This window comes from Oryx dammah, unplaced genomic scaffold (genome assembly GCF_014754425.2).
Source record: "Oryx dammah isolate SB20612 unplaced genomic scaffold, SCBI_Odam_1.1 HiC_scaffold_19, whole genome shotgun sequence".
Taxonomy (NCBI): Eukaryota; Metazoa; Chordata; class Mammalia; order Artiodactyla; family Bovidae; genus Oryx; species Oryx dammah.
The window spans coordinates 66856357-66881219 of record NW_024070203.1 but is presented as its reverse complement, the minus strand read 5'-3'; the positions used below and the strand labels follow the sequence as shown (position 1 = coordinate 66881219).

The window sequence follows — 24863 nt, the reverse complement described above, 5'->3', positions numbered from 1 at the left end:
AATGATGGAAACAAATGAAGTGTAAATGGTGACTACTGTAATACCACATCTTTCCCAAGAATACAGAACAAAACAATATCATATCTGGAACAGAAACAAGGTTTCCTACTCAAAGAACAGTGCTTCTTTTCCACTAGGGCTTTAGAGACTTCCATAATTTTACTTTTTCCAGCTTTATTGAGATATAATTGATATACAACATCGTGTAAGTTTACAGTATACAACATAATGATATATGTATGTATTGTGAAGTGATTACCACATAAGCTTATTTAACACATACATCCATCAACTCACATAGTTAGAACTGTTCTTATTATAAGAACTTATAAGATCTACTTTCTTAGCTGCTTCTACAATTTTAAATCTGCCTCCCACTCCTCCTTCTCTTTTATGTAGATAGAAATCCTTATAGTTCAGGGCTGCTCATGACCTAGAAGTAATTTCTGTTCCCAAAGGAAATACATAAGTAGACTATGCTTGGCCAGTACTTTACTTAATTATGAAACTCACCTTACTATATTCTGATTGAAAGTATTTTCATCTTTTTTCCCCAAATGCTCACCTGTCCCTACTTCTAATACCCGTCTTGAGTACTGACTGACTTACATTTATTCAGCAAATATTTTAATAGGCATAAGATCACAGAATCTATCTTCTTAACACTTGTGATCGAGTGGGAAAATGGACGTTAGGCAAATAAATAAATACATTATATATAAATGTAAGTGAAGTGAAGTGAAAGTCGCTCAGTCATGTTTGACTCTTTGCGACCCCATGGACTATACTGTCCATGCAATTCTCGAGGCCAGAATACTGGAGTGGGTAGCCGTTACCTTCGCCAAGAGATCTTCCTAACCAGGGATCGAGCCCAGGTCTCCCGCATAGCAGGTGGACTCTTTACCAGCTGAGTCACAGGGAAGACCCATATAAATGTAAATATGTATATAATTAAATAAATATATAATTAAACTAAAATAAATTGTACAGAGAAAAATTACTGGAAACTGTGAGAACCACTAACACTGGAAGCTGATCTACTTGGGGAGATTAATGAAGGCTTTCAAAAGTTTGAGCCAAAGGGACACAGGTTGGATCCCTGGGTTGGGAAGATCCCTTGGAGCAGGAAATGGCAACCCGCTCCAATATTCTTGCCTGGGAAATCCCATGGATACAGGAGCCTGGCGGGCTACAGTCCATGGGGTTGCAAAGAGTCTGACTTGACTGAGCGCGAGCACACACACACACACCCCTACTTATCACTGGCAAAGGACAGCAGGCAAAAGTAGAAGGAAAAACGTCATTTCAAAAAAACAAGTCAGAGAGTCTGACACACACACACACACACACTCCCTTACTTATCACTGGCAAAGGATAGCTGGCAAAAGTAGAAGGAAAAACTTCATTTCAAAAAAACAAGTCAGAGAGTCCTACTTGACTGAGCACACACACATACAAAGTACGCCAACACACACTCACACGCAGGCAAAAGTAGAAGGAAAAACTTACTCTTGATTTCAAAAAGCAAGTCAGAGAGTCCAACTTAACTGAGCGCACACACACAAAGAACACCTACACACGCACACACCCCCACCCACCACCCACCCAACTGATCACAAGGAGAACTGCACGAGGAAAGGCTACAGACGTATGAAGCTAGAGAACTGGGCAGAAGGTGGATCACAAAAGGCCTTGCTATATTCATCTTTGCTGATAAACTCAATGTAATAATTCATTTACTAGCTTTTAAGTAGGAGAGTAAGGTCTAGATTCAAATTTACAGGTTTGCTGCTGCCGCTGCTAAGTCACTTCAGTCGTGTCCAACTCTGTGCAGCCCCACAGACGGCAGCCCACCAGGCTCCCCCGTCCCTGGGTTTCTCCAGGCAAGAACACTGGAGCGGGTTGCCATTTCCTTCTCCAGTGCATGAAAGTGAAAAGTGAAAGTGAAGTCGCTCAGTCGTGTCCAACCCTCAGCGACCCCATGGACTGCAGCCTACCAGGCTCCTCCGTCCATGGGATTTTCCAGGCAAGAGTACTGGAGTGGGGTGCCATTGCCTTCTCCGACAGAAGGTTTACTCGTAACTAAATATGGAAAACAGAGCAGAGCAAAGGAAACCCTGGAAGACCCACCAGGACGCTACTGCAGTCATCCAGGTAAGAATGGCTGAAGTTTAGAGACCTCCAGAGGTAAAATCATTGTAATTTTATGATGGATTTGATAGAAGTCGAGGAAACTGTTACTACATAACTCGAGGAAGTGTTTATTTCATATGGAAGCTAAGAATACAGACACACTGATGAGAAACAATTCCTGGTTTTCTAGCACCACTGTGTGGATTAAACTCGATACTGCAGGAAGTATACACGCTAACATAATGGCGCAAAGCAGTAACATGAGGCAATGATACAACAAATACATTTTCTTCATACTTGTGCCAAAGACCTGGGCAATGCTGAACAAGCCAGAAACTTCTTAGCCCTTTGCCTTAGTACAAATGCGTACTCGACTGTGAATGCACGGATCTGAAAAACCGTGTTAGGAAACCATGAAACAGTCTCAGTCTTGCTGTGTTCTGACAAGATTAATTTATATAATTTATTAGGACACAAGAAAAGGGAACATTACATACTTAAAGTTACTGCATTTATCATGCCAATCATCTCAAGTATAAAAAGGCAGGTAGAGGAAATGAAATGAGAAAAGCAACATCCAGAATGTGACAGAGCTTAACCACTGGCAGGGCTCTTCTGTGGAGTCTCCAAGCTAGCTTGGCTCTGTGAGGTGACTGAAGATGAGCGATCTCTTTAGCAAAGAGCTAACAAGTCACTGTAAGTAAACTATTTCATTATTGGAAATATACTACAAGAGCCCTGCTGGAAAAGCCTTTTCCCTTATTCTTTTAAAAAGTACTTGGGGCCTAACAACAGGGGAGTCTCCCTTAATGTTTACCTAACTTTCTTATATAACATGCATGGACCTCAAAAATCTATAGATTTTCATTCACAAATTGATTTATTGAATGTCTACTTTGTGCCAGACATGGTGTTTGGCATTGAGCAAATACTGGTAAATAAAACAGATATGGTCCCTGGCCAAAGAATGCTAATAATGGTCACAATGACAGCTTCCTGTCCTTTCAGAATATACAATTAGATTGAATTACTTTACAAAGGTCACTTCGTAGACCATTTATCTTCTTTCCACCTAGTTGCTGAGTTTGCTGCTCTTTGCATATAAAGATGTAAAGAAGCCAGAGTACAAGTTTGTAGAGCTAGTTCTGAAGCAAATGTATAGAACAGGGCAAGGCTAGACTCAGCAGCACTGCTCCCACTAAACTCTTTTATATAATGCTTCTGTACCATCATACTTAGATCTGCTTTTCCCCCAAATTTTCCTCCAGAAGAGTAGGCATGAATTTTATAGTAAACTTATACAAAACAGTGGTTACACAGCTTTTCTCTCCCTTTATTTTAATTATTGCCTAAATTTTTTTAACCAGCTTTTATTCTCCTTGCCTTGAAGAAACAGCCCAGGGACCAGGAAGAGCATCTGCTTTTGGGTCAGGTTATCCACTGATGAGCAGCTTAAGGGTAAGTTACCTGTCTACCCTGATTTCTCACCTGTCATAGAAGTGAACAATACTTACCCTATAAGTTATTGACAGGCCTATATTAAAGAACATGTTTAGTATTTGCTATATGATGCCTGAGAAGAGTGTTAATTTCTCTGTTCCTCTTCTCCCTTCCAAGGCTAATTCTCACATAGCTATTGATGACTTCCTTCTCTTCTGCCTCTTCTGGGCCCTTCCTCAGGTTATCTATCTCCTTTTCACTGGCCCCTCCTCCTTCACCTAATATGTCGAAAATTCCCCCACTCACAAAACACATGAGAAAGGATTCCTCTGCTCTGCACTCAAAGCAGAGCTTTCTTCCGCCCTGTATTTCTCAAACTTCTCTAAATAAACAGTCTACACTCCCATTTTCTCATTATGCTCATGAGTCCATTTCAATTTTGTTTCCAGCTCTAATATTCTACAGAAATTACTCTCACTTAAAAACATGTACTGAGCAGCCAAGATGGAATAATAGTGACCAGATTTATCCTTCCCTCAGAAACAATCAGTAAGACAAAATAAATCAGACAAAATTATATAAAACAGTAATTTTCAAGACATGAGACAACAGGCAACAAAGGACAGTGATCCTTAAGAGATGAGAAACAAATGAGGTCAGCCCTACCGTGCCCCAGCTTGGTGCCCTGACTGAGTGTCCAGCCCACAGCACAAAGAGGGGTGAGTGAAGTAGAACGTGGCCGACTCCCTGGGTCGAGGAATCTGAACTGAAAAGTCTGGGGAGACCAAGGCAGCTACAGTTCATCAGGCAGAGTATCAGAGAAGACAGCCGCAGAGCGAGCACTCCACAGAGCTGCAGAGGGCCTCTCGAGTATTCAGCAGACGACTAGTGGCACGTGTTTGAGGAAACCACTCCAGGCCAGGGAAAGGACCAACGGAAGGGACTAGAGGGAACAGAAATGGGAACTCACACAAGGCTGGCAGCTGTGACCGTTCCCATTAGGTAGAGCAGAGCAAACTACTAATTCATAGGCAGAATACATAGACCAGTCCTGTCTCAGAGGTGGGGAATAATCAGCCACAGACTCAGCACTGCTCTAGACTAGGCTAAAAAATAAATTAAAAAAAGCAACAACCAGTAAAGCTAATGCAATAAATTCAAGTAACTGCATCACAGAACAAAGTTCAAGACGATTTATAAGGATACAATAGGGTAAAATTCACAACTTTTTGCATCCAAGATTACCAGGTTTCCTAAAGAGGAAAGAAAACAAAACCCACAATGAAGAGAATAATCAGTCAACAGATGCCAACAGATAATGGTCACAGAAGTTATAATTAGCAGGATAAAACATTAAAGTATTGATTAAAGTACATTCCAAATGTTCATCATAACAACTAGAGATATGAAGGATATTAAAATCATTTAAATCAAACTTCTAGAGATGAAAACTAAGATGAAAAACATACTGGATGGAATTAATGACAGAACAGACATTGGAAAAGAAGAGTAAAATTAAAGGCATGAAAACAGAAACTGTCCAAAATTAAACAGACTTAAGGGACTTCTCTGACGGTCCAGTGTTTAAGACTCTGATTCCACTTTCGGAGAAGGCAATGGCACCCCACTCCAGTACTCTTGCCTGGCAAATCCCATGGACAGAGGAGCCTGGTAGGCTGCAGTCCATGGGGTCGCGAAGAGTCGGACACGACTGAGCGACTTCACTTTCACTTTTCACTTTCATGCACTGCAGAAGGAAATAGCAACCCACTCTAGTGTTCTTGCATGGAGAATCCCAGGGACGGGGGAGCCTGGTGGGCTGACATCTATGGGGTCACACAGAGTCGGACACGACTGAAATGACTTAGCAGCAGTAGCAGCAGCTTCCACTTTAGAGGGTACAGGTTGTTGGAAAATAAGATCCTGCATGCCACGCAGCATGCCCAAAAACAAACAAAAAACAAAACAATAAAAACAGAAAAAATAAAAAGAGCATTGATGAGCTGCTGTTTAACTTCTCATAATTTAAAAATGGATTAATGAGGACGTCCCTGCAGGTCCAGTGGTTAAGAATCCACCTGCCAATGCAGGGGACAATGGTTTAATCCCTTATTCGGGAGGATCCCACATGCTGCAAGGCCGCTAAGCCCATGTGCCACAACTGCTGAGCCTGAGCTCTAGAGCTGTGAGCTGCAACTCTTGAGCCCATGGGCTGCAACCACTGAAGCCCATGTACCTACAGCCTGTGCTCCACAACTAGAGAAAAACTGCAAGCAGCAACGAAGACCCAGCACAGCCCAAAATGAATAAACAAACAAATAATGGGTAACTAGATTCCTTAAAGGAGAAAACAGAGCAGGGGGGAAAAAAAAGAATAGAAGAAATAATGGCTGAAAACTTGCCAAAACTGATGAAAACTATAAATTCAGGGATCTAGGAAGTTCGGCAAACCCCAAGCACAAGAACCATGAGGAAAACCACATCAACACACAATATAATCAAACCACTCTAAGTCAGGATGAAAGAGAAAAATAAACACAGCCAGAGGAAAAAGAGATATCACACATAAAAGAACAAAGGATAACATATGATCTCTCATAAGAAACAATACAAGTAATAAGACACAGGGGTAAAATGTTTTGAGACACACAAAAGCTGAAATATTTCACCACCAGAAGACCCACACTGTAAGAAATATTAAAAGTCCTTCAGGCAGAGGAAAATTATACAGATAACACTATGGATCGACATAAAGGAACGAAGGGCACCAGAAATGGCAACTATAGGAGTAAATATGTTAAGATTTTTTTCCCCTAATTTTACATCTTTAAGAGGTAATTAACTATTTAAACAAAATGTTGAGCACCTCAGAACTGATCCTTTCAAATTGTGGTGCTGGAGAAGACTCTTGAGAGTCCCTTGGACAGCAAGGAGATCAAAACAGTCAATCCTAAAGGATATCAACCCTGAATATTCACTGGAAGGACTGATGCTGAAGCTCCAATGCTCTTGCCACCTGATGTGAAGAGCCAGCTCAGTGGAAAAGACCCTGATGCTGGGAAAGAGTGAGGGTAGGAGGAGAAGGGGGTGGCAGAGGCTAAGATGGTTGGATGGCATCACCGACTCAATGGACATGAGTTTGAGCAAACTCCAGGAGATGGTGAAGGACAGGGAAGCCTGGTGTGCTGAAGTCCATGAGGTCCCAAAGAGTCGGACACAACTTAAGAGACTGATCAACAACATGTTAGTTTATAGTAATATGTAAAAGTAAAATGCATGACAATAGCATAAAGGAGAGAAATGGAAGTATACTTTTGGTTCTCAAACTATACATGAAATAATAAAATATCATTTGAATGTTTCATGTAATAATTTAAAGATGTACATTATAAACCTTAGGGGCATGCCTGGTAGCTCAGTGGTTTAAAAATAAAATAAAATCTGCCTGCTGGTGCAGAAGACCTGGGTTCGATCCCTGGGTTGGAAAGATTCCCTGGAGAAGGAAATGGAAACCGACTCCAGTATTCTTGCCTGGGAAATCCCATGGCCAGAGGAGCCTGGTGGGCTACAAGGGGAGATCACTTCTGCGTTTTTCTTCCTCCCTGTTCCCTAACTAACTCTGGGCCAGATACAGAAAGGAACAAGGGAAATTCTGGGGATGATGGCTAAGTTTAATTTCTTGATTGTGGTAATGACTTCCTAAGTGTATACAGACACACATCAAAACTAACTATACACTTAAATATCTGTAGATTATTGTCATTTATATCTCAGTAAAGCTGTTAAACTACTGCAATTAATATGCCAGCAAATTGGGAAAACTCAATAGTGGCCACAGGACTGGCCACATTCCAATCCCAAAGAAAGGCAATGTCAAAGAATTCAAAGTACCACACAATTGAGCTCATTTCACATGTGGCAAGTGAAAGTGGCTCAGTCGTGTCCAACTCTTTGTGAATTCTCTAGGCCAGAATACTGGAGTGGGTAGACTTTCCCTTCTCCAGGGTATCTTCCCAACCCAGAGATTGAACCCAGGTCTCCCACATTGCAGGCGGATTCTTTCCCAGCTGAGCCACAAGGGAAGCCCCATTGGGAGTAAGCTAATGTTCAAAATCCTTCAAGTTAGGCTTCAACAATACATGTACCAAGAACTTCCACATGTACAAGCTGGATTCAGAAAAGGTACACGATCCAGAGATCAAATTGCCAACATCCTCTGGATCACAGAAAAAAGCAAGAGAGTTCCAGAAGAACATCTATTTCTGCTTCATTGTCTATGAGAAAGCCTTTCACTGTGTGTATCACTACAAACTGGAAAATTCTGAAAGAGATGGGAATACCAGAGTACCTACCCGCCTCCTGAGAAACCTGTATGCGCATCAAGAAACAACAGTTAGAAACAGACATGGAACAACACAGTGGCTTAGAATTGGGAAAGTACGTCAAGGCTGTGAACTGTGACCCTGCTTATGTAACTTATACACAGATTACATCATGCAAAATGCCAGGCTGGGTGAACTACAAGCTGGAATCAAGACTGCTGGGAGATATATCAATAAACTCAGATATGCAGTTGACACTACCGTCATGGCAGAAAACGAAGAGGAACTAAAGGGCCTCTTGATGAAGGTGAATGAGGAGCGTGGAAAAGCTGGCTTAAAACTCAACATTCAAAACTAAGATCATGGCATCCGGTCCCATCACTTCATGGCAAATAGATGGGGAAACAATGGAAACAGTGACAGACCATGTTTTCTTGGGCTCAAAAATTACTGCAATCATGAAATTAAGACGCCTGCTCCTTGGGAGAAAAGGTATGACAAACCTAGACAGCATATTTAAAGCAAAGGCATCACTTTGCCAACAAAGGTCCATTTAGTCAAAGCTATGGTTTTTCCAGCAGTCATGTACCAAAGTGAGAGTTGGACCTTAAAGAAGGCTGAGTGCCAAGAACTAATGCTTTCAAATTATGGTGCTGGAGAAGAATCCTCTGAGTCCCTTGGACAGCGAGGAGATCGAATCAGTCAATCCTAAAGGAAATTAACCCTGAATATTCATTGGAAGGATTGATGCTGAAACTCCAATACTTTGTCCACCAAAGGTCAAGAGCCAACTCACTGAAATAGATCCTGATGCTGGGAAAGACTGAAGGCAGGAGGACAAGTGGACGACAGAGGATGAAATGGTTAGATGGCATCGCTGACTCAATGGACACGAATTTGAGCAAACTCTGGGAGATAATGAAAGACAGGGAAGCCTGGCATGTTGTAGTCCATGGGGTCACAAAGAGTCAGACACAACTGAGTGACTGAACAAAAAAAGCTGTTTAATGTTGTGTGTAATATAAAATCATCTATTACTAATTAGTCATGCTTCAGCTCCAGAGATGAAATACTGAAAAAGATGGATACAGGACTTTCAACACAGAATATAGTCTTAGAGAAAACAGACACCAAATGCTGAGAAATTTGATATAGTCTATGAAGAATCAGGTCTATGGAAAAGTACATATTCTAATTTGTACCGATTTTATAGTATAGGTTCTAATAGTCAAGAAAGGAATCTGATTTTCTTGTAAACCAAGATGAAAGAATGGAGTATGAATTAGCTAAGTGAAAATATATACATTTACTGAGTGGAGAGTCTAGGGGAAAAAAAAAATATAAGAGAAATGCCCAGAAATGGAATTGCTAGGTCAAAGGGCAGTTACATTTTATACAAAATATTTTTATTGCTTAGTTCTTTGGGATAGAAAAAGACAGAGTGACATTTACTGTTTATGCAGTGTCACAGGGGGTAGCATAGTGGGTTTTAGAACAATTACATGCTAGTAAAGTAATGCTCAAAATTCTCCAAGCCAGGCTTCAGCAATACGTGAACTGTGAACTTCCAGATGTTCAAGCTGGTTTTAGAAAAGGCAGAGGAACCAGAGATCAAATTGCCAACATCCGCTGGATCATCGAAAAAGCAAGAGACTTCCAGAAAAACATCTATTTCTGCTTCATTGACTATGCAAAAGCCTTTGACTGTGTGGATCACAATAAACTGTGGAAAATTCTGAGAGAGATGGGAATACCAAACCACCTGACCTGCCTCTTGAGAAACCTATATGCAGGTCAGGAAGCAACAGTTAGAACTGGACATGGAACAACAGACTGGTTCCAAATAGGAAAAGGAGTGCGTCAAGGTGGTATACTGTCACCCTGCAGAGTACACCATGAGAAACACTGGGCTGGAAGAAGCACAAGCTAGAATCAAGATTGCCGGGAGAAATATCAATCACCTCAGATATGCAGATGACACCACCCTTATGGCAGAAAAGTGAAGAGGAACTAAAAAGCCTCATGATGAAAGTGAAAGTGGAGAGTGAAAAAGTTGGCCTAAAGCTCAACATTGAGAAAACGAAGATCATGGCATCTGGTCCCATCACTTCATGGGAAATAGATGGGGAAACAGTGTCAGACTTTATTTTGGGGGGCTCCAAAATCACTGCAGATGGTGACTACAGCCATGAAATTAAAAGATGCTTACTCCTTGGAAGGAAAGCTATGACCAACCTACATAGCATATTGAAAAGCAGAAAGGCCCGTCTAGTCAAGGCTATGGTTTTTCCAGTGGTCATGTATGGATGTGAGAGTTGGATTGTGAAGAAGGCTGAGCGCCAAAGAATTGATGCTTTTGAACTGTGGTGTTGGAGAAGACTCTTGAGAGTCCCCTGGACTGCAAGGAGATCCAGCCAGTCCATTCTAAGGGAGATCAACCCTGGGTATTCTTTGGAAGGAATGATGAAGCTGAAACTCCAGTACTTTGGCCACCTCATGAGAAGAGTTGACTCATTGGAAAAGACTCTGATCCTGGGAGGGATTGGGGGCAGGAGGAGAAGGGGACGACAGAGGATGAGATGGCTGGATGGCATCACCAACTCGATGGTCGTGAGTCTGAGTGAACCCCGGGAGATGGTGATGGACAGGGAGGCCTGGTGTGCTGTGATTCATGGGGTCGCATAGAGTCAGACACGACTGAGCGATTGAACTGAAATGAACAATACATAAAACAAGAGAATAAAACTCAGTGCTCTGAGCTCTTCGAGTCCAGACACCCCACCTTCATTCTCACATCCCAAATGCAGAGCTTCACACACCACAGGTGCCTGCCAACAGTTTGTTGCATTAATATGAACCCCCTGGGCTGGTTATAAAAGAAATCAAAGCATCAGGAGGAGCAGCTCCATCATCTCATACTCTCTCTAGAAATGGCAGTTTTTAAAAGAATTAACCTCTTCTTCATCGTCCTCAAGTAATTCTTAATGAAAGCTCCTCATGTGAACTACTGCAAAGCCTCCAAACTGGTCTCCCTGTCTCCACTCCCCTCATCGTCCAAACTCAATCTCCCAGAGCCTAGGAGTGAACTTGTTGTGGTTTAGTTGCTAAGATGCGTCCAATTCTTTTGCAATCCCATGGACTGTAGCCCGACAGGTGCCTCTGTCCATGTGATTTCCCAGGCACGAATACCAGAGTCCGTTATCATTTCTGCCTTCAGGGGATCTTCCCGACCCAGGGATCGAACCCATGTCTCCTGCATTCGCAGGCAGATTCTTTGCCTCCGAGCCACTGGGGAAGCCCCAAAGAGTGAACTATTCAATCCCCAATTTAGCGATTTCCCTTCTCTACTTAAGACCCTAATGTAAATGACATCTCATCACCTCCACCTGTGCATCCCAAACAATACTCTAAGACCAATACTGGTGAAATGAGGGAGAAAAAGAATATCTTAGTTTTTTCACAGTCAATGTACTCAAGAGGAATATTTATTGTGACAGTTTGCTTCCTGCTTTTTTCGTGTCAAAATATCCTTCTGATTATGAAAAGGTGGGTGAGGACATGACAGTTTTTAAGAAACAGCTCCACTAAGGAAATTAAAAAGCTGGTAAATCTAAGACAGCTGAGCTTTACTTTGTAATTGCCCATGGAAAAATCTGGGAAACACTGACTCACAGGATAAAAAAAAAGCCAAAGATAAAAAGTGCCTTCACCTATCTAAATCTTCTCACTCTCCCAGCAGATTTTTTTGCTCCTGCAAAAGAGCACTGCAGTAGTGCCCTTCATAGAGTCTAATTGTTTCCCCTTTGCGCAGGCTTTCCCAGGAATGGAATGACCTCAACAACTTCTCTTCTTCATTCAGTCAATGTACTGAGTATCAACTATGCCAACCACCGTCTCTACAGAGTGAGCACTGAGCAAAAGAGAAACACCACTGTGAGCTCCGAGCTCACAGTCTAGTGGAGGAAACAGATATCAAATAAACAAAGAATTAAAAACTATAACAAGTACTGCCTTAAAGAGAATGGAATGAAGGTGCCCAAAATCGAAAGCAGGAAGACTCGTCAGGAAGGTACTGTAGTTCAGGTGAGAGATATCAATGATTTGGACCAGGGTAGAGGCATGGAGAAGCCAATATCTTGAGTTGACAGGCTTTGCTGAGAAATTGAACAGGAGATTATCTCGCTGTCCCTCACTGTGCACACTGTTGAGCCACGGTAGGCAAGGCATGAGCAGGGATGATGGAAGAAAACTCAAGGAGTTGTAGGAATGGCAGACACGTTTACTGTCTCCTGACTGGCACAGCAGCCATAGAAACAGACACACTATTTTCTCCTCTCATGGTTGACCCAGCGGACACAGCTATAACGCAGCCGCAAAGGCTTTTCAGGTGGTGCTTATATGGGGCACTGAACGTGCAGTACAATAAATGATCTCAGCTGTTACATAACTACATATTCACAAAACGTGGGGCAAGAGCGAGAGGTCGTGGGGCGAAAGCCTGACCACTGCTGATTTGCTGATCATGGCTAATTTGCTCTTTCCCTGTAGAGATTAAAAAAAAAAAAAAAAAAGAAATACACCAAAGATGACTAAAGCACAAACGACTATGTCGACCTGCATTAGAAGTCTTCCCATACATACCCACTCTGTGCTTGACTATACTACTTGCTTTGGCCAGTGGAACAACAGCAAACTTACTGCGAGCAGAGCCTGAAAAAACTCTTGTGCACTGCTTGTCTCTTGGAATAAGCCTGTGGCAGCCTGCTGGATGAGAGACCACATGGAGGAAAACCAAGAGGAGAGCATCTGAAACCATCTTACAGCAGCCTATAGCCAGAGAACCCCAAATGTATGAGAAAGCCAAGTCATGACTAGAACCACCTAGCTAACCTGTAGACTTGTAAGCACTAATAACTACTTACTGTTTTGAGCCACTGAGTTTTGAGGTGGTTTTTTAATGCAAGGCTAATTAACATGGAGTTATCATTTATTTATGTAAGGTGGGAGAAAGAGAATGAAAAGAAACAGCAAGCTCATTTTCTCTTACCCTGATCAACTCCTACCTATTCTTTAAAGTCCAACTGAGATATCAACTCCCTCATCTAGAAGCTTTCCTAGATCTTTCTGGCTGGTTTGAGAAACATGGAAACACCATCACTGTTTTGTACATATCCTGATCACTGCTTTACCACATCCTCTTGTAATTATTGGCTTATACCTTTCTTCCTAGCTAGACAATAGCAACTTTACATTACTGTATCATATTCATCTTGATTGTATCAGCACGTAACATAAAACAGGCTCTCAAGAGAGGTTGCTGAGTTTGTGTAATTTATACATTAAATGAATAAACACTTACTTGATACTATAAAACCTATTAACTCTAGATTATCGCTCAAAGTGTGATCCACTGACAACATGAATCAGAATCAGCAGGGTTGTGTATTAAAAATGCAATTTCTGGGCTCTTTATCGTCAACAAAAATGCCACTCGTTACATTGTAAAAACACGGATGATTATTCCCGCCATCGACAGATAAACAAAAAAGTAGAAGTGTGGGTACTAAACCAAGTTGTCTCCAATTTTTTCTCGAGCTGTAATCTACGACAGAGTCCTCAATCTGACAGTTTATAACTGCAATAGAGTTTCTCTTCTAAGAACTGGGTCTCAGCCAGAGTACAAGAGCAGAAGATCTTCCAAAGAGGTGTGGCTTCTCAACGCACACAGAGGATGCTCCAACAGCAAAGCCTGTCCTGAGCACTCTGCAGCAGGGATCAGACAGGACCGACAGGCGGCGTGGCCTAGACAGTACCCCAGGCCGGCTCTCGGAGCCCGGGAAGCAGAGCCGAGGGCGGAACCCACGGTCGTGCTACGCCAGAGCCATTCTAAGGCGGCTCCCTTGGGGGTCGGGAATGGGCGTCATTCTCCAGAGAAAGCCATGGTAAACCCCAGCCCGGCTTGACCGTGAGGAAAGCCACAGTCGCCTGGCTAGCCGAAGTCAAAAAGAAGAAAATGCACGATGGGTCGCGCCGAAGGAAACGGAAAGGTGAACGGAACCGAGTGCGAGAGGGTGCCGCCGCTTCCCACCTGCGTCAAGTTCCAGCTGGTAAGAGGGCAGCGGCTCGAGGGAGAGCTTGTAACCCTCGAAGCGGGGATCCAGCAGAGGTCTCTTCACCCGCAGGGAGCAATTAGCAGCCACCTCCATCGCCTTCCAGGGGCCCAGCGTGAGAATTAGTAAAGCTCTCGTTGAAAGGTCCGCGCTTCCCTGGTAGCACTGTGGCTTGGAGGCGGCGTGGTTCTCATCCCAGAAAACACTGCGGCGTAGCGTGCCTTCTGGGAAATGTAGTGCCCACGAGAAAGTTACCTCTGTTGCATGCTGGGATATGTAGTCTTTCGGGAACTCAATGCCCGTGCGACAGAAGGATCTGGACTCTCTTACCCAGAAGGCTGAGCGACAAGGAGGTGGCCCGCGCTGGTTAAATTCTCACTTTATAGGCAGGGTGGCGAGACCCCGCCCCGGAAATGCGTGTGCTAGCTTTCTGTGTGCTTAGGTGCCCGAGCTACTGAGGGTCTAGGTCCGGGCAGCCGAAGAGTGTGGTAGGTAACGGTCGTCAGCGCAAGGGTCATTTCGTCGCTGGGAAGGGACGGCCCTCGCCCGCGGTGATGGTGGTGAGCTATGCCCGTGGTCCTCAGGGCCGGGACCCGGGCCCAGCCCAGGCTCCTTTCGATGTGCTGTCTTTCGTTAGCTTCCCCGACCCGCGCTCGCGGGCCTGTAGGGCTCTCCGACAGGGCGTGCTACCGGAGTTGGCCTGAAGCCAGTCTTCGCTTTGTTTTCTGGCTCCTCCCCTCCCGCCTCTCCCGCTGTCTCCGCCCTATTCTATTTTCCCAAAGAACGTCTGAACTGGGAGGGATCCCCTAGAGCCCTTGTTTTACCAGTGAGAAAACTGAGGCCTTTTAATAACTGACTTGTCCAAGGTCACTATCCGTAGTGTCGGGGGCGAAGGCAAGATCAAGTTCAGTATTCTAGGGAAGGTACTGACTGTAGATCTTAGTGTTATTTTGAAAATGTTAGCCTGCAACTGCAAAAGCAAACATACCCTAGTTCTTTCTCAACCTCTCCTTTTTCCTGTTGCATTAAAAAAAAAAAAAACAACTCTGAAAACTCACCGCCACTCTTAGTTTTCTTATAGGCGGCGAGTTGGGAGACAACAAAAGTTCTCAAGTTACTGACAGATAAGCCCAGATAAGTAGGGTAACGTTGGCTTATTACAAGTTTTACAACTTAACCTTCCTCTTACTTCTACACCGTTTTGGTTGTTTTTACTGAAAATTGAGAATTTTCTAAGTTAGGAATTTATTTGAGATTTCTTTTTTCTTTATCCCAACCTGCAAGTTTTGATAAAGAACATACACACCCACACACAGCTAGTTTGGCGGTTGGAATTCTGTACATCCTAGTGAAAAGTAAAGCGCTTAAGAGCCTTATCTGGAAATTTTGTCACCAACCGTACTTAATCTTTTATCGATATTCAGGTTATATAGCTTCCCCCAAATTTTGAATGCATTTAGTAAGAGGCAGAAATGATTAACAGTCAGGTATTATGTGCTGTAAAGTATTTGGGAGCTTCTGGGGTCACAGTGTCTGAGTTCACTTTTCTATCTTGGTTCCTCAGTTTCCTCACCTGTAAAATATAAACTGTGTTAATACTACTTACATAAAAGAATAAGATCTGGGAATTAAATGAGATAAAAACACATTAGTTTAGTGCCAGGCACATATGCATTTAATAAATGTACAGTAATTGTTATTATCCAAAGACTTATTAATGAAGGGTACATGGGGGCGGGGGATTGTAAAGTTCATCATTATGACTTCTTGGGAAACAGTAAATAATATTGAAAGTAATGACATTGTCAACACATTTTTGAAATTTATCACCCCTTCAGTTGATAGAATGTTACCTGTGTTGAGGTTCTAGCCTAGAGGATTTAGAAGACAATGCTTTGTAAGTGTTCTGTATCTGAAAATACATGTTGATGTTCAGGTTAGCAAGATGAACAAAGATGCGCAGATGAGAGCAGCGATTAACCAAAAGTTGATAGAAACTGGAGAAAGAGAACGGTAAGTAATAGATTGTGTTAATAAATTACATTTAACATCTTTAAACTATAATTTTGTTACATTACAAAGAATCTAGTTACCAAGTAACAATACTGATGTTAGTAGAAATAATTACAGAAAATTGAGATTATCCAAAACGTCAATTCCCAACATCAATTAAAAAAAAAAAATGTTTAGGTCTGTTCAATGTGGCAAGACTTGGAGGGAAGTGAATCATGTATATACAAAGATGAACAGGAAATGACTCTCTCTCAAAAAATGTGTAAACTAAAGGAGAAGAAAAATACATACCCAAATAACTGCCCTTGGAGATAAAATGTTGCCCAGTTTTTAAGAGAGTCTACATAATGGAACCAGTTTCAGTTACCAAGCTCTCATATCCTCAGAGTGCATTTGCTGTTTTTACTCTCTGAAATATTCTTCTTTCCCCCCATCTTTAGCTAATTCGACGCTCATTATCAGGTTTTAATTTAAATATCATCTCTTCTAGGAATCTGTTAATTCCCAAATACCTTGTTCTATCATAGCATTTAATTACTTTGTATTATACTGGCCTACTTTGCTAGTTTGTATAAGTAGAATCTGAGTTTCTCCAGAGCAGAAACTGTATACCCAGCATCATACCTAGCACATAATTCGCCAAGTAAACATTTGAGGAATGAACAGGTTTGAAAGTGCAGAGGAGAGGCTAAAGAATCAAAAAAGGCTTCCAGGAGCAGGGTGATAAATTGTATAAGAGAAACCTAAGAGGGAACTTTCAGCTTCTACCTTCAGATTAAGATGATCGGTGAAGTCTCCCAGAATGGTGGAAGTGTTACGTCACCTGGGAGAGAAGAATTAGTGCTTGCCCAGCACAGTAAAAGAGAAAGGACAGTCTGGGCAGATGGAAACAAATATGCAAAGTCAAAGAAATTTGTTCTAATATGATAATATTCTGGGGGAACTGTGCAACTAAAATGTGAAAGACAGTGGACAGGAGAAATGTGGTTTTTGTATAATCAGAAGTCTTTCCATTAAAAAGGATGAGAAACTAGCTCAACTAATGGAAAGGTATAATATCGTGTAACTAAAAGTCTAGGGTTTGAAAGTGCTTCAGGCATCACTGGGTCTAGTCTCTCAAAAATTGTCACCAAAAGTATGTCTTTATCTTCCTGTCTCATATCTGCTTTCCTCTGTTGGCTTTATTTTCCAGAAGGCACTACGCACAAGGTGGCAGGAGTTAGGAGCTCAAAATTTACATCTCCAGCTAAAACTATCTTTCTCCTGATGGTCTCAGCAACGTACTTAACTTGGTTACATCCTTGTTCAGTAATAGGCCATTCATGGTCCACCTTGCCTAGCTCGCATTTCCATTGCTAGAGCCCCTACCCAGATTTCTTACACCAGAGTTGTAGAGGGTTTTTACTGTCAAAGAAATGGCAGAAAAATAGGTGGTAGGTTTGCAAAAACATTTGTTGCCTTATCCTTTGGTGGTGGGAGGCATTAAAAAATTTTAAGAGGCTGACTAGATCGTGTTGCACTTTAGGAATGTTATTTTGGCAGTGTGAAGGAGATTTGAAGGACTAAAGATAGATTGCGAAGATAATATCAGGCGAAAAGTAAAATAGCAAAAAAGGAAAGAACTTACAGTTGTTTTTTTTTGTTTTTTTTTTTTTTTTAAGTAAAATCAACAACCCTTTATATGAGGAATGAGGAAGAAGAAAGCCTCTAGAACAGTGCCTTGGGAAACCAAGAGGATAGTATTGCCAGTAATGGCTGTAGGGGATTATGTATTATTGTTTTTCATTTGTCTTCATTCACATAGCTTTAAGTTACTGAGTTTCTACCATTTGCCATGTCCTGTTAAGGTCTGAAGATACGATAGCGAACAAAATGAAGTCTGTTCTTTTATACTGCTTACATTCTAATGGAAGGAGACAGAAAATACATGTGCAGTGTGTCAGATGGTGAGGAGTTCTAGAGGAAAAATAAAGCAGAGAATATTCAGGTGTGTTATAGAAAGGAAAAAAAGTGGACCTCACTGATAAAGAGATCAGAAAGATTTGAGGGAGTGGGGAGACTCATTGCCATGGTCCTGAGACAGCTTGCCTGGCTTTTTTCTTTTCCTTTGGCCACGTTTCACACACCTTTGGGACCTCAGTCCTTTGTCAGGGATGGAACCCAGGGCCCTGCAGTGAAAGCACTGCGTCCTAATAACTGCACTGCCAGGACATTCCTTGCCTGGCCTTTTGAGGAACCCATGAAAGCCACTGAGACTGAGTCAGTTGGGTAAGGGAGAGAAACAGTAAAGTCAGAGACATCGCTGGGGAGGGGGCAAACCATGCAGGGTCTCTTAGGCTCTAGTAAAGACTGGAAATTGCATTTTGGGTAAACCAGGAGATCCCTGGAGGGTTTTGAGCAGGGAGAGGAGACGGAAGTGCAGAGGGGAAGTGGCAGAGGAACAAGTCAGCAGGCTGTGGCAGCAGTCCAGTCAAAAGAAGAGAGTGGCTCGAACTAGCTAGTAATGGCAGAGGTGGTGAAAAGCATTTGAATTTCAGGTATATATTTAAAAACTGGAACCAGTAGGATGTGCTTATAGATTGGATATTAGTGTTATCAAAATTACTGAGTGAAGGCGGCTGCCAGGCTTTCTAGCCTGAGCACCAAGATGAATGGAGTTGCCTTTCTGGTAAGAACAGCTTGAGGTGGAAGAGAAGCAAGAGTTGGGTTTTGGCCCTATTAAGATTAAATGACTTAAACATCAAGATGGAAATGTCACGTAGTAGATGTTAGGAATATTGAAAAAGAAGCAGTTTGGCTTGTGACTCGACATGTTTCAGCTGAGAAATGAGGTGATTTAGGGTGAAGATCGAGGCTTCATAACAGTAGGCTTTGCAGTAGGTTTTTTGCACCCATGATGTCATCAGTTGTAATACATACCATTATTTTTTTAACCATTAAGAAAAGAAAATACTGCCAATTAAATTATGGTAGGCAGGCCAATGACTGGATTGTTAAAATGTGGAAAAGTACAGTCTTAGAATTAATGAAATACCATAGTTAATGTAGTAACTAAAGTTCTTCCCTGGTGGCTCAGACGGTAAAGAATCTACCTGCAACACAGAAGACGCGGGTTCGAACCCTGGGTTGGGAAGATCCCCTGGAGAAAGGAATGGCTATCCACTCCAGTATTCTTGCCTGGAGAATTCCATGGACAGAGGAGCCTGGCAGGCTACAGTCCATAGGGTCACAGAGAGTCCAACATGACATGACTGAGCTACTGACATATAACATAGCTAATGTATAATTTAGAAGGGTAATAAGAAAAAGGGAGGGGGGAATCTATAAGGTTGAGATATAATGGGGCAGTAAGATAGTTAACAGTTAAGAATTTGTAGTTAAAGAATGGATTCTGGGGTTTGAAGCTTTCAAAAGTATAGCTGCTTCAAACTCAACTAATACCCTTTTGAAGTTGTACAAAACCCACAATATTCCTGTTGGGGGAGGGAAGTAGAAAGTGTGTTAAGAAGGCCCAAGTAGGGTTTCTTAAGAAGTATTGTGTCCCATCCACTTGACTGAATTTTATTGATGATGAAAATGAAGCTCAGCATTTAAATGACTCACATAAGATCAAAGAACTTTTTAGTGATAGAACCAAGATTAGGCCATGGTTAAATTAAAAGTTTTGTAACCAGAAGGCAGGGGATTTTTCATTGAACAGTGAAGCTTTGCTTCAAACATTCCTGTCTAAGATACTGTACACTGCTGTAGTTTAATTTGGAAACACTTCTTTTTCAACAGCCTCAAAGAACTGCTGAGAGCTAAATTAATTGAATGTGGCTGGAAGGATCAGTTGAAGGCACACTGTAAAGGTAATCAGTTTGATTTAGAAGATAAGCTAATTCCATTGCTCTCAACTGTGTGGGTCTGAAATTCACTAGAAAAAATTATAATCAGTATTTTAAAATGTATTGAGTGCTCAAGCATAGTTTTACACAAATAGAAAATTGAATCGTGGTATAGACTGCTTGCACTGAGTGATCATATGTATACCTGTTCTTAAATTTTAGAAATGTTTCTTTGTGTTTCTCTTAAAACAATTGAGGCAAGATTTCCTCTGGCATGAAATATCCCACCTTTCTCAGTGTGCCTACTGGAAGTGAAACATTAGTGATTCCTAGTCAGTTTTTCTTAATAACATGTTAAGCATGTTATGGCTGGCAGACATAGAAATTTTATCTCCTGTCTTTAACAGTGTTATTTTTGAAAAAAATCATCTATAAAAGCTCTTAGAAAATTACTTATATTTTTTAAATTATAAAATGGAAGCTTGTTAAATTACTGGGTATTGATGATGATGCCATTAGCTAGATTCCACAAGTCACTAAGGTGAGCCTCCTTCCTTTCTGGCTCAGCTTTTGGCATGATGGAATTCTGGATATTTATAATGAATTCTCATTGTAATGGTTTCTACAAATGACAATGATAATAGAGACTTTATATCATTAATCCAAAGAAGGCAATGTGCCAAATTAACAAAAGCGTAGACTTCAAGCTCAAATAGACCTTTGTGTAAGACTGGAGCTGGATTTCAAGTCGTGTTTGAATGAGTTATTTAATTTTTAAGCGTCACTTGCCTCACTTTCAAAGTGGGAAAAATGCCCAGGCCATTAGATAATTGTGAATATTAAATATTGCAGAGCTCCCAGCACATAATAAGGGTCCAGTGTTAACTCCTTTCCTCCTCCTCCTCCTCCTCCTCTTGGTCCAGCATAGAGAAGAGAAAGGAGCAAAGGAGTTGTTCCATATTTTAATTTTGGGCAATTTGAATTTACAGTTCAAATTCATTCTACTTATTACAACTATTTGTCTTACTTTTTTAATCTGGTGAATACATGCTGTGTTTAAGGTTGAACTAAATCTTCATTAGAATGAAAAAAAGAAGTATCCTCTTTTTTTTTTTTTTTTAAGACCAGTCTGGACTCTAAAAACATGATCTTAACCCTTCCTCTATGAAAATCTTTCTTACAGATAATGATTTTAAATGATATGATTTGTTTTTTGCTTTTGCATAAGAGGTAATTAAAGAAAAGGGACTAGAACACGTTACTGTTGATGACTTGGTGGCTGAAATCACACCAAAAGGCAGAGGTAAGGAATACAAATTGTGTGAAAGGAAATGTGGGCTAAGACATGATTTGTTTTCTCTTTTGCTGGTTCAGGGTTTTTTTTTTTTTTAACAAGGAAAAGCACTCTTTCTAAAATTATGTGGGTATACTTGCATCTTCTCTTTAGGAAGAGTTATAGTTGCCTTGCCAACTTTCTTGCACAGTTTTGAGTAACAAACGAGGTATAAAATGTTTTGTACTCTTAAAACAATATACACATGTAAGTTGATATGGTTGTTAAAACAGATAATTTCTAAAATTTGGGACTTTTTTTTAGAGGCAAATATTACCGGAAGCTAGGATTTGTAAAGTTTAGCCTTATGTGTAATAGTTCAGCATTTTACACCAGCCCCTGAGTCATTGCTCGCTTTCCTTATTAAAAATAAACAAAGTTGTCTTCTTGGATGTCTAATTAAGAATCTGGTAGCTCCGTAACTTCATGATTGGGTAATTCTTGTTTAAGACTCACACTTCAGCTGCCTTCTTAATTTCTCTCTTTAATTCCTTGTTAAGAGAAACCAAAAGAAACACAGGAAATAATGTTAAGTCTGTATGCAATAATTAGGTATAACTAGATTATTTTCATTTGAGGAAGGCGGTAGGGGGTGGTTGTAGTTATAAGTGGAAGCAGGTAAATTAGATAACCCATTAGTTGTTTCCTCAAACAGAAAAAGTAAAAAGAATTGAAGTGTGAAAAGTAAATCACTTTAAAATTATTACCAGAGAATACTAGGCCCTGAATTGCTACCACCTGGAAAGAACTACAGCATCCCATGGTCCTTTCCAGCCATCTTTTAAAACATAACTTTGCCGGTCAGTCATATTTCGGGGTGGGGGCAGTATTTATTGCCCTCCCCATGGATTTATATTTTTAAATAAATTTCTATATTTTGTTTCTACTTTTCTTCTGTAATTTATGCTTAATCTGTTAACATTTAAGAAGTAAATCTGTTAACAGGGTAGAAATTATCTCTGCATTTCCTTAGTGCTTCTGTGTTGGATATTTCAATCCCTTATAGCTCCCCTGCTAGAGAATTAGCAAAAAATAAAAGTAAATCTTTTCTTTTTATTGTTAAAGTATTTTTTTAATTAACATTTTTAGTGTCAGTTTTGTGAACTTTATACACCTGTATAGATTCGTTCTAAAAGACTCCCTCAAGCTATTCCTTTATAGTCACACCTCATCCGTAACCCAAAGGCAGCTGATCTGTTCTCAGTCATCATAATTTTGAGTAGAAGTATATTTAATATACATATTGATCACATTTCCAGTGGACTTAATTATGTAGTCCTTATATCTCGGCAGGTTTATACTAAATTTATAAAGAGGAGTATCTGTCTTATTTGATTGCTGTCATTTGTGGAATTTTTTGTAGAAATATTGAACTATATCTGAAGATTTCATTTCCTCTGGATTCAAGCAAATAACATTAGAGGTTAAAGTTAATTCCTTCTTGTCCTTATTTATTAATAGCCAAAAAGGGGGGAAATAGTGTAGATTTAATAACTGACATTCAATATTAAGTTTCAAGGATCAGGGCTTCCCCCCCACCCCCCCCCCCCCCTTCTTTTTTTTTTTTTGGCTGTGCCTTGCAGCTTCTAGGATCTCAGTTCCCCAAGAAGGGAATGGACCTGGCCCAAATGGTAGTGAAACCTGTGATCCTAACCACTAGGCCACCAGGCAACTCCCATTTCCCTATTTTTGGTTTAATATTCAGAGTAGATAATATAGTCAGTCACATGATTCAAGATTTGAAACATGAACATATGACAGAAACAACTGTTGTTGAAGCTCTTGCATCTTTGTTGATTCAAGAGGATATATGCATTTATTTCAATACAGGATCACCAAATTATCTCCCCAAATATGCTGTATCAATTTATTCTCCCACCAGCCAATGTAACAGGGCCAGTTTTCCCTCAGTCTTGCCAATACATATACTAGTGACCTTTGGGTTTTAGCCAATCTGATTGGTAAAAATATGCTCTCAGAATGATAGTTTTAATTTTCATTTGATAGTTTTAATTTTCATTTCTGTTGTGAGGTTAAATTCTTTTGACATTCAAGAACTGTGTGCTTCTCCTTTCATCATTTTTCTGTAAGCCTGCTGATCTTTTTCCTATCAAGTTGAAGAAATTGTATAGTAGAGAGATTACCCTGTTTTTGTAAGAGTGCTTTCTCCTTTTTTTGTTTGATTTTAACCAGGCTTATTAAGTTGCATTTGAATCAGATTTAGCAATCTTTTACAGGCTCTCTTTCAGAAAGGCCTTTTCTGTTCCTTGTGTAAAGAATTTTCACATGTGCAGTATATTTTTAGGTATTGGATAGTTCTTTCAAACAATAAATTTCAAATATATTTTATTTTCTCAGATATCTTTATTTTTTTTTATTGAAGCATGAGGGTTATGAAATTTTCACTTGGGAATCCTGAATAAAATACCAGATCTCAAATTGATAAATATTAATTGGAATCATCTTACTCTTATGTTTTTATTTTATATTTCAGCCCTGGTACCTGACAGTGTAAAGAAGGAACTCCTACAAAGAATAAGAACATTCCTTGCTCAGCATGCCAGCCTTTAAGATTGAATTAGATTGTGTTGTTTTGTGGTTTTATTTCTAAAGTAAAACTTGCCATAAATTAGGAATCGACTTCCCAAAATAAAATCCTTTTTTGTATGATGGTATACAGTTTTCAGTAATGATGTATACATTGTATTGATTTTTTTCCCTAAATGTGTTATTTTAATAAATATCTCATGAATGAGTTTGAAGTTTCCTTGGATTATGGAATAAATGGGACTTTATTAATAATTCATCAGATTTGTTGAGAGAAAAGTCAGCAGTTAATACAGTTTAAGTGTTAAGTATGTAAATGTTAAGTAAGCACATCTCTGTACTAACAATTTAGGAGAAGTAAGCAGCCTCTTCTGATTGTTTGGATGTAGTATATGCCTCTTTTGAATCCCTATATTTTATAATATATGTCCCATCTTGTACTATGGATACCTTATTTCTTATTTGTTATAAACGCTGAGGGTTAGGACTGGGTCTTACTCATCTTTATGTGCCTTCCTTATTCCTCAAAGAATTTACCATCTTACTGCAAGAGAGAACATTTGCAAAGTGGCTCCATACCAAGCTCCTCCTCTCAAATACTCTACTCATCTGAACTTTGAAAACAGAAACTAAATTGCATCCCCACATACTAAGGTCAAGAACGAACTAATGGGAAATAATCTCCACCCATAGCTTTACTCTGACATCAAGATTGCCAAATCCATGGACTTTTGTCTGTTCTTATGTGAGCTCTGCTGGAAAATGAGAATGTTGACCGTCCTGCCACTTGGACCTCTTCCCACTTCTCACGCTGTTTAGACCTCCCACTGGAACCTCCTGTTTCTTGTGGATACCTTTCGCTATATGGAACTTTAAATAATGATGTTTCTTAGTGCTCCCTCTGGGCCCTCTGCCTAATGATATGATTTCCTGGGCAGATCCCAGGAAACTTGGGTCGGACCATGGCTTCAAATACTAACATTGATAAATGGTAAACTGCATCTCCAACCCAGCCTCAGGATCCGTATACTCAACTGCTATGGATCAGCTTCCTTGAATGTTCCATAAACACCTCAAACTGACCACACCTAAGAGTGATTTTTTTTCCTCTAGTAACTGCCCATACTGTGTTTCTATT

The 24863-nt window shown here is 40.5% G+C and overlaps 2 protein-coding genes across 3 annotated transcripts in view; one reads left to right on the top strand and one right to left on the bottom strand.

Moving 5' to 3' along the window:
• The window catches only part of LOC120879076 (nudC domain-containing protein 1), a 92524-nt gene extending 78313 nt beyond the window's left edge, over positions 1 to 14211 (bottom strand). Inside the window, exon 1 of the mRNA XM_040262134.1 lies at positions 13984 to 14211. Coding sequence (XP_040118068.1) covers positions 13984 to 14101 — 118 coding nt within the window. The 5' untranslated portion in view covers positions 14102 to 14211. The remainder of the gene's footprint in view (positions 1 to 13983) is intronic.
• A 191-nt stretch (positions 14212 to 14402) lies between these two features.
• Positions 14403 to 23945, top strand: LOC120879075 (transcription and mRNA export factor ENY2). 2 transcript variants are annotated; one of them, XM_040262133.1, is made up of 5 exons: positions 14403 to 14493; positions 15942 to 16018; positions 19799 to 19869; positions 21074 to 21148; positions 23673 to 23945. In XM_040262133.1, exons 2-5 carry the CDS (start codon positions 15951 to 15953, stop codon positions 23747 to 23749), a joined length of 291 nt encoding a protein of 96 aa, XP_040118067.1. In that variant the 5' UTR covers positions 14403 to 14493; positions 15942 to 15950; the 3' UTR covers positions 23750 to 23945. The 2 variants fall into 2 exon arrangements, with proteins under 2 accessions (XP_040118067.1, XP_040118066.1); XM_040262132.1 differs by having other exon boundaries at positions 14410 to 14565.
• The last annotated feature ends 918 nt before the right edge of the window (positions 23946 to 24863 follow it).

Bases quoted from the DNA above. Each gene is read 5' to 3' on its own strand.
- LOC120879075 (XM_040262132.1), top strand. The intron at 19,870-21,073 runs GTAATCAGTTTG...CTTTTGCATAAG, and splicing joins GTTGAAGGCACACTGTAAAG to AGGTAATTAAAGAAAAGGGA. The intron at 21,149-23,672 runs GTAAGGAATACA...TTTATATTTCAG, and splicing joins AATCACACCAAAAGGCAGAG to CCCTGGTACCTGACAGTGTA.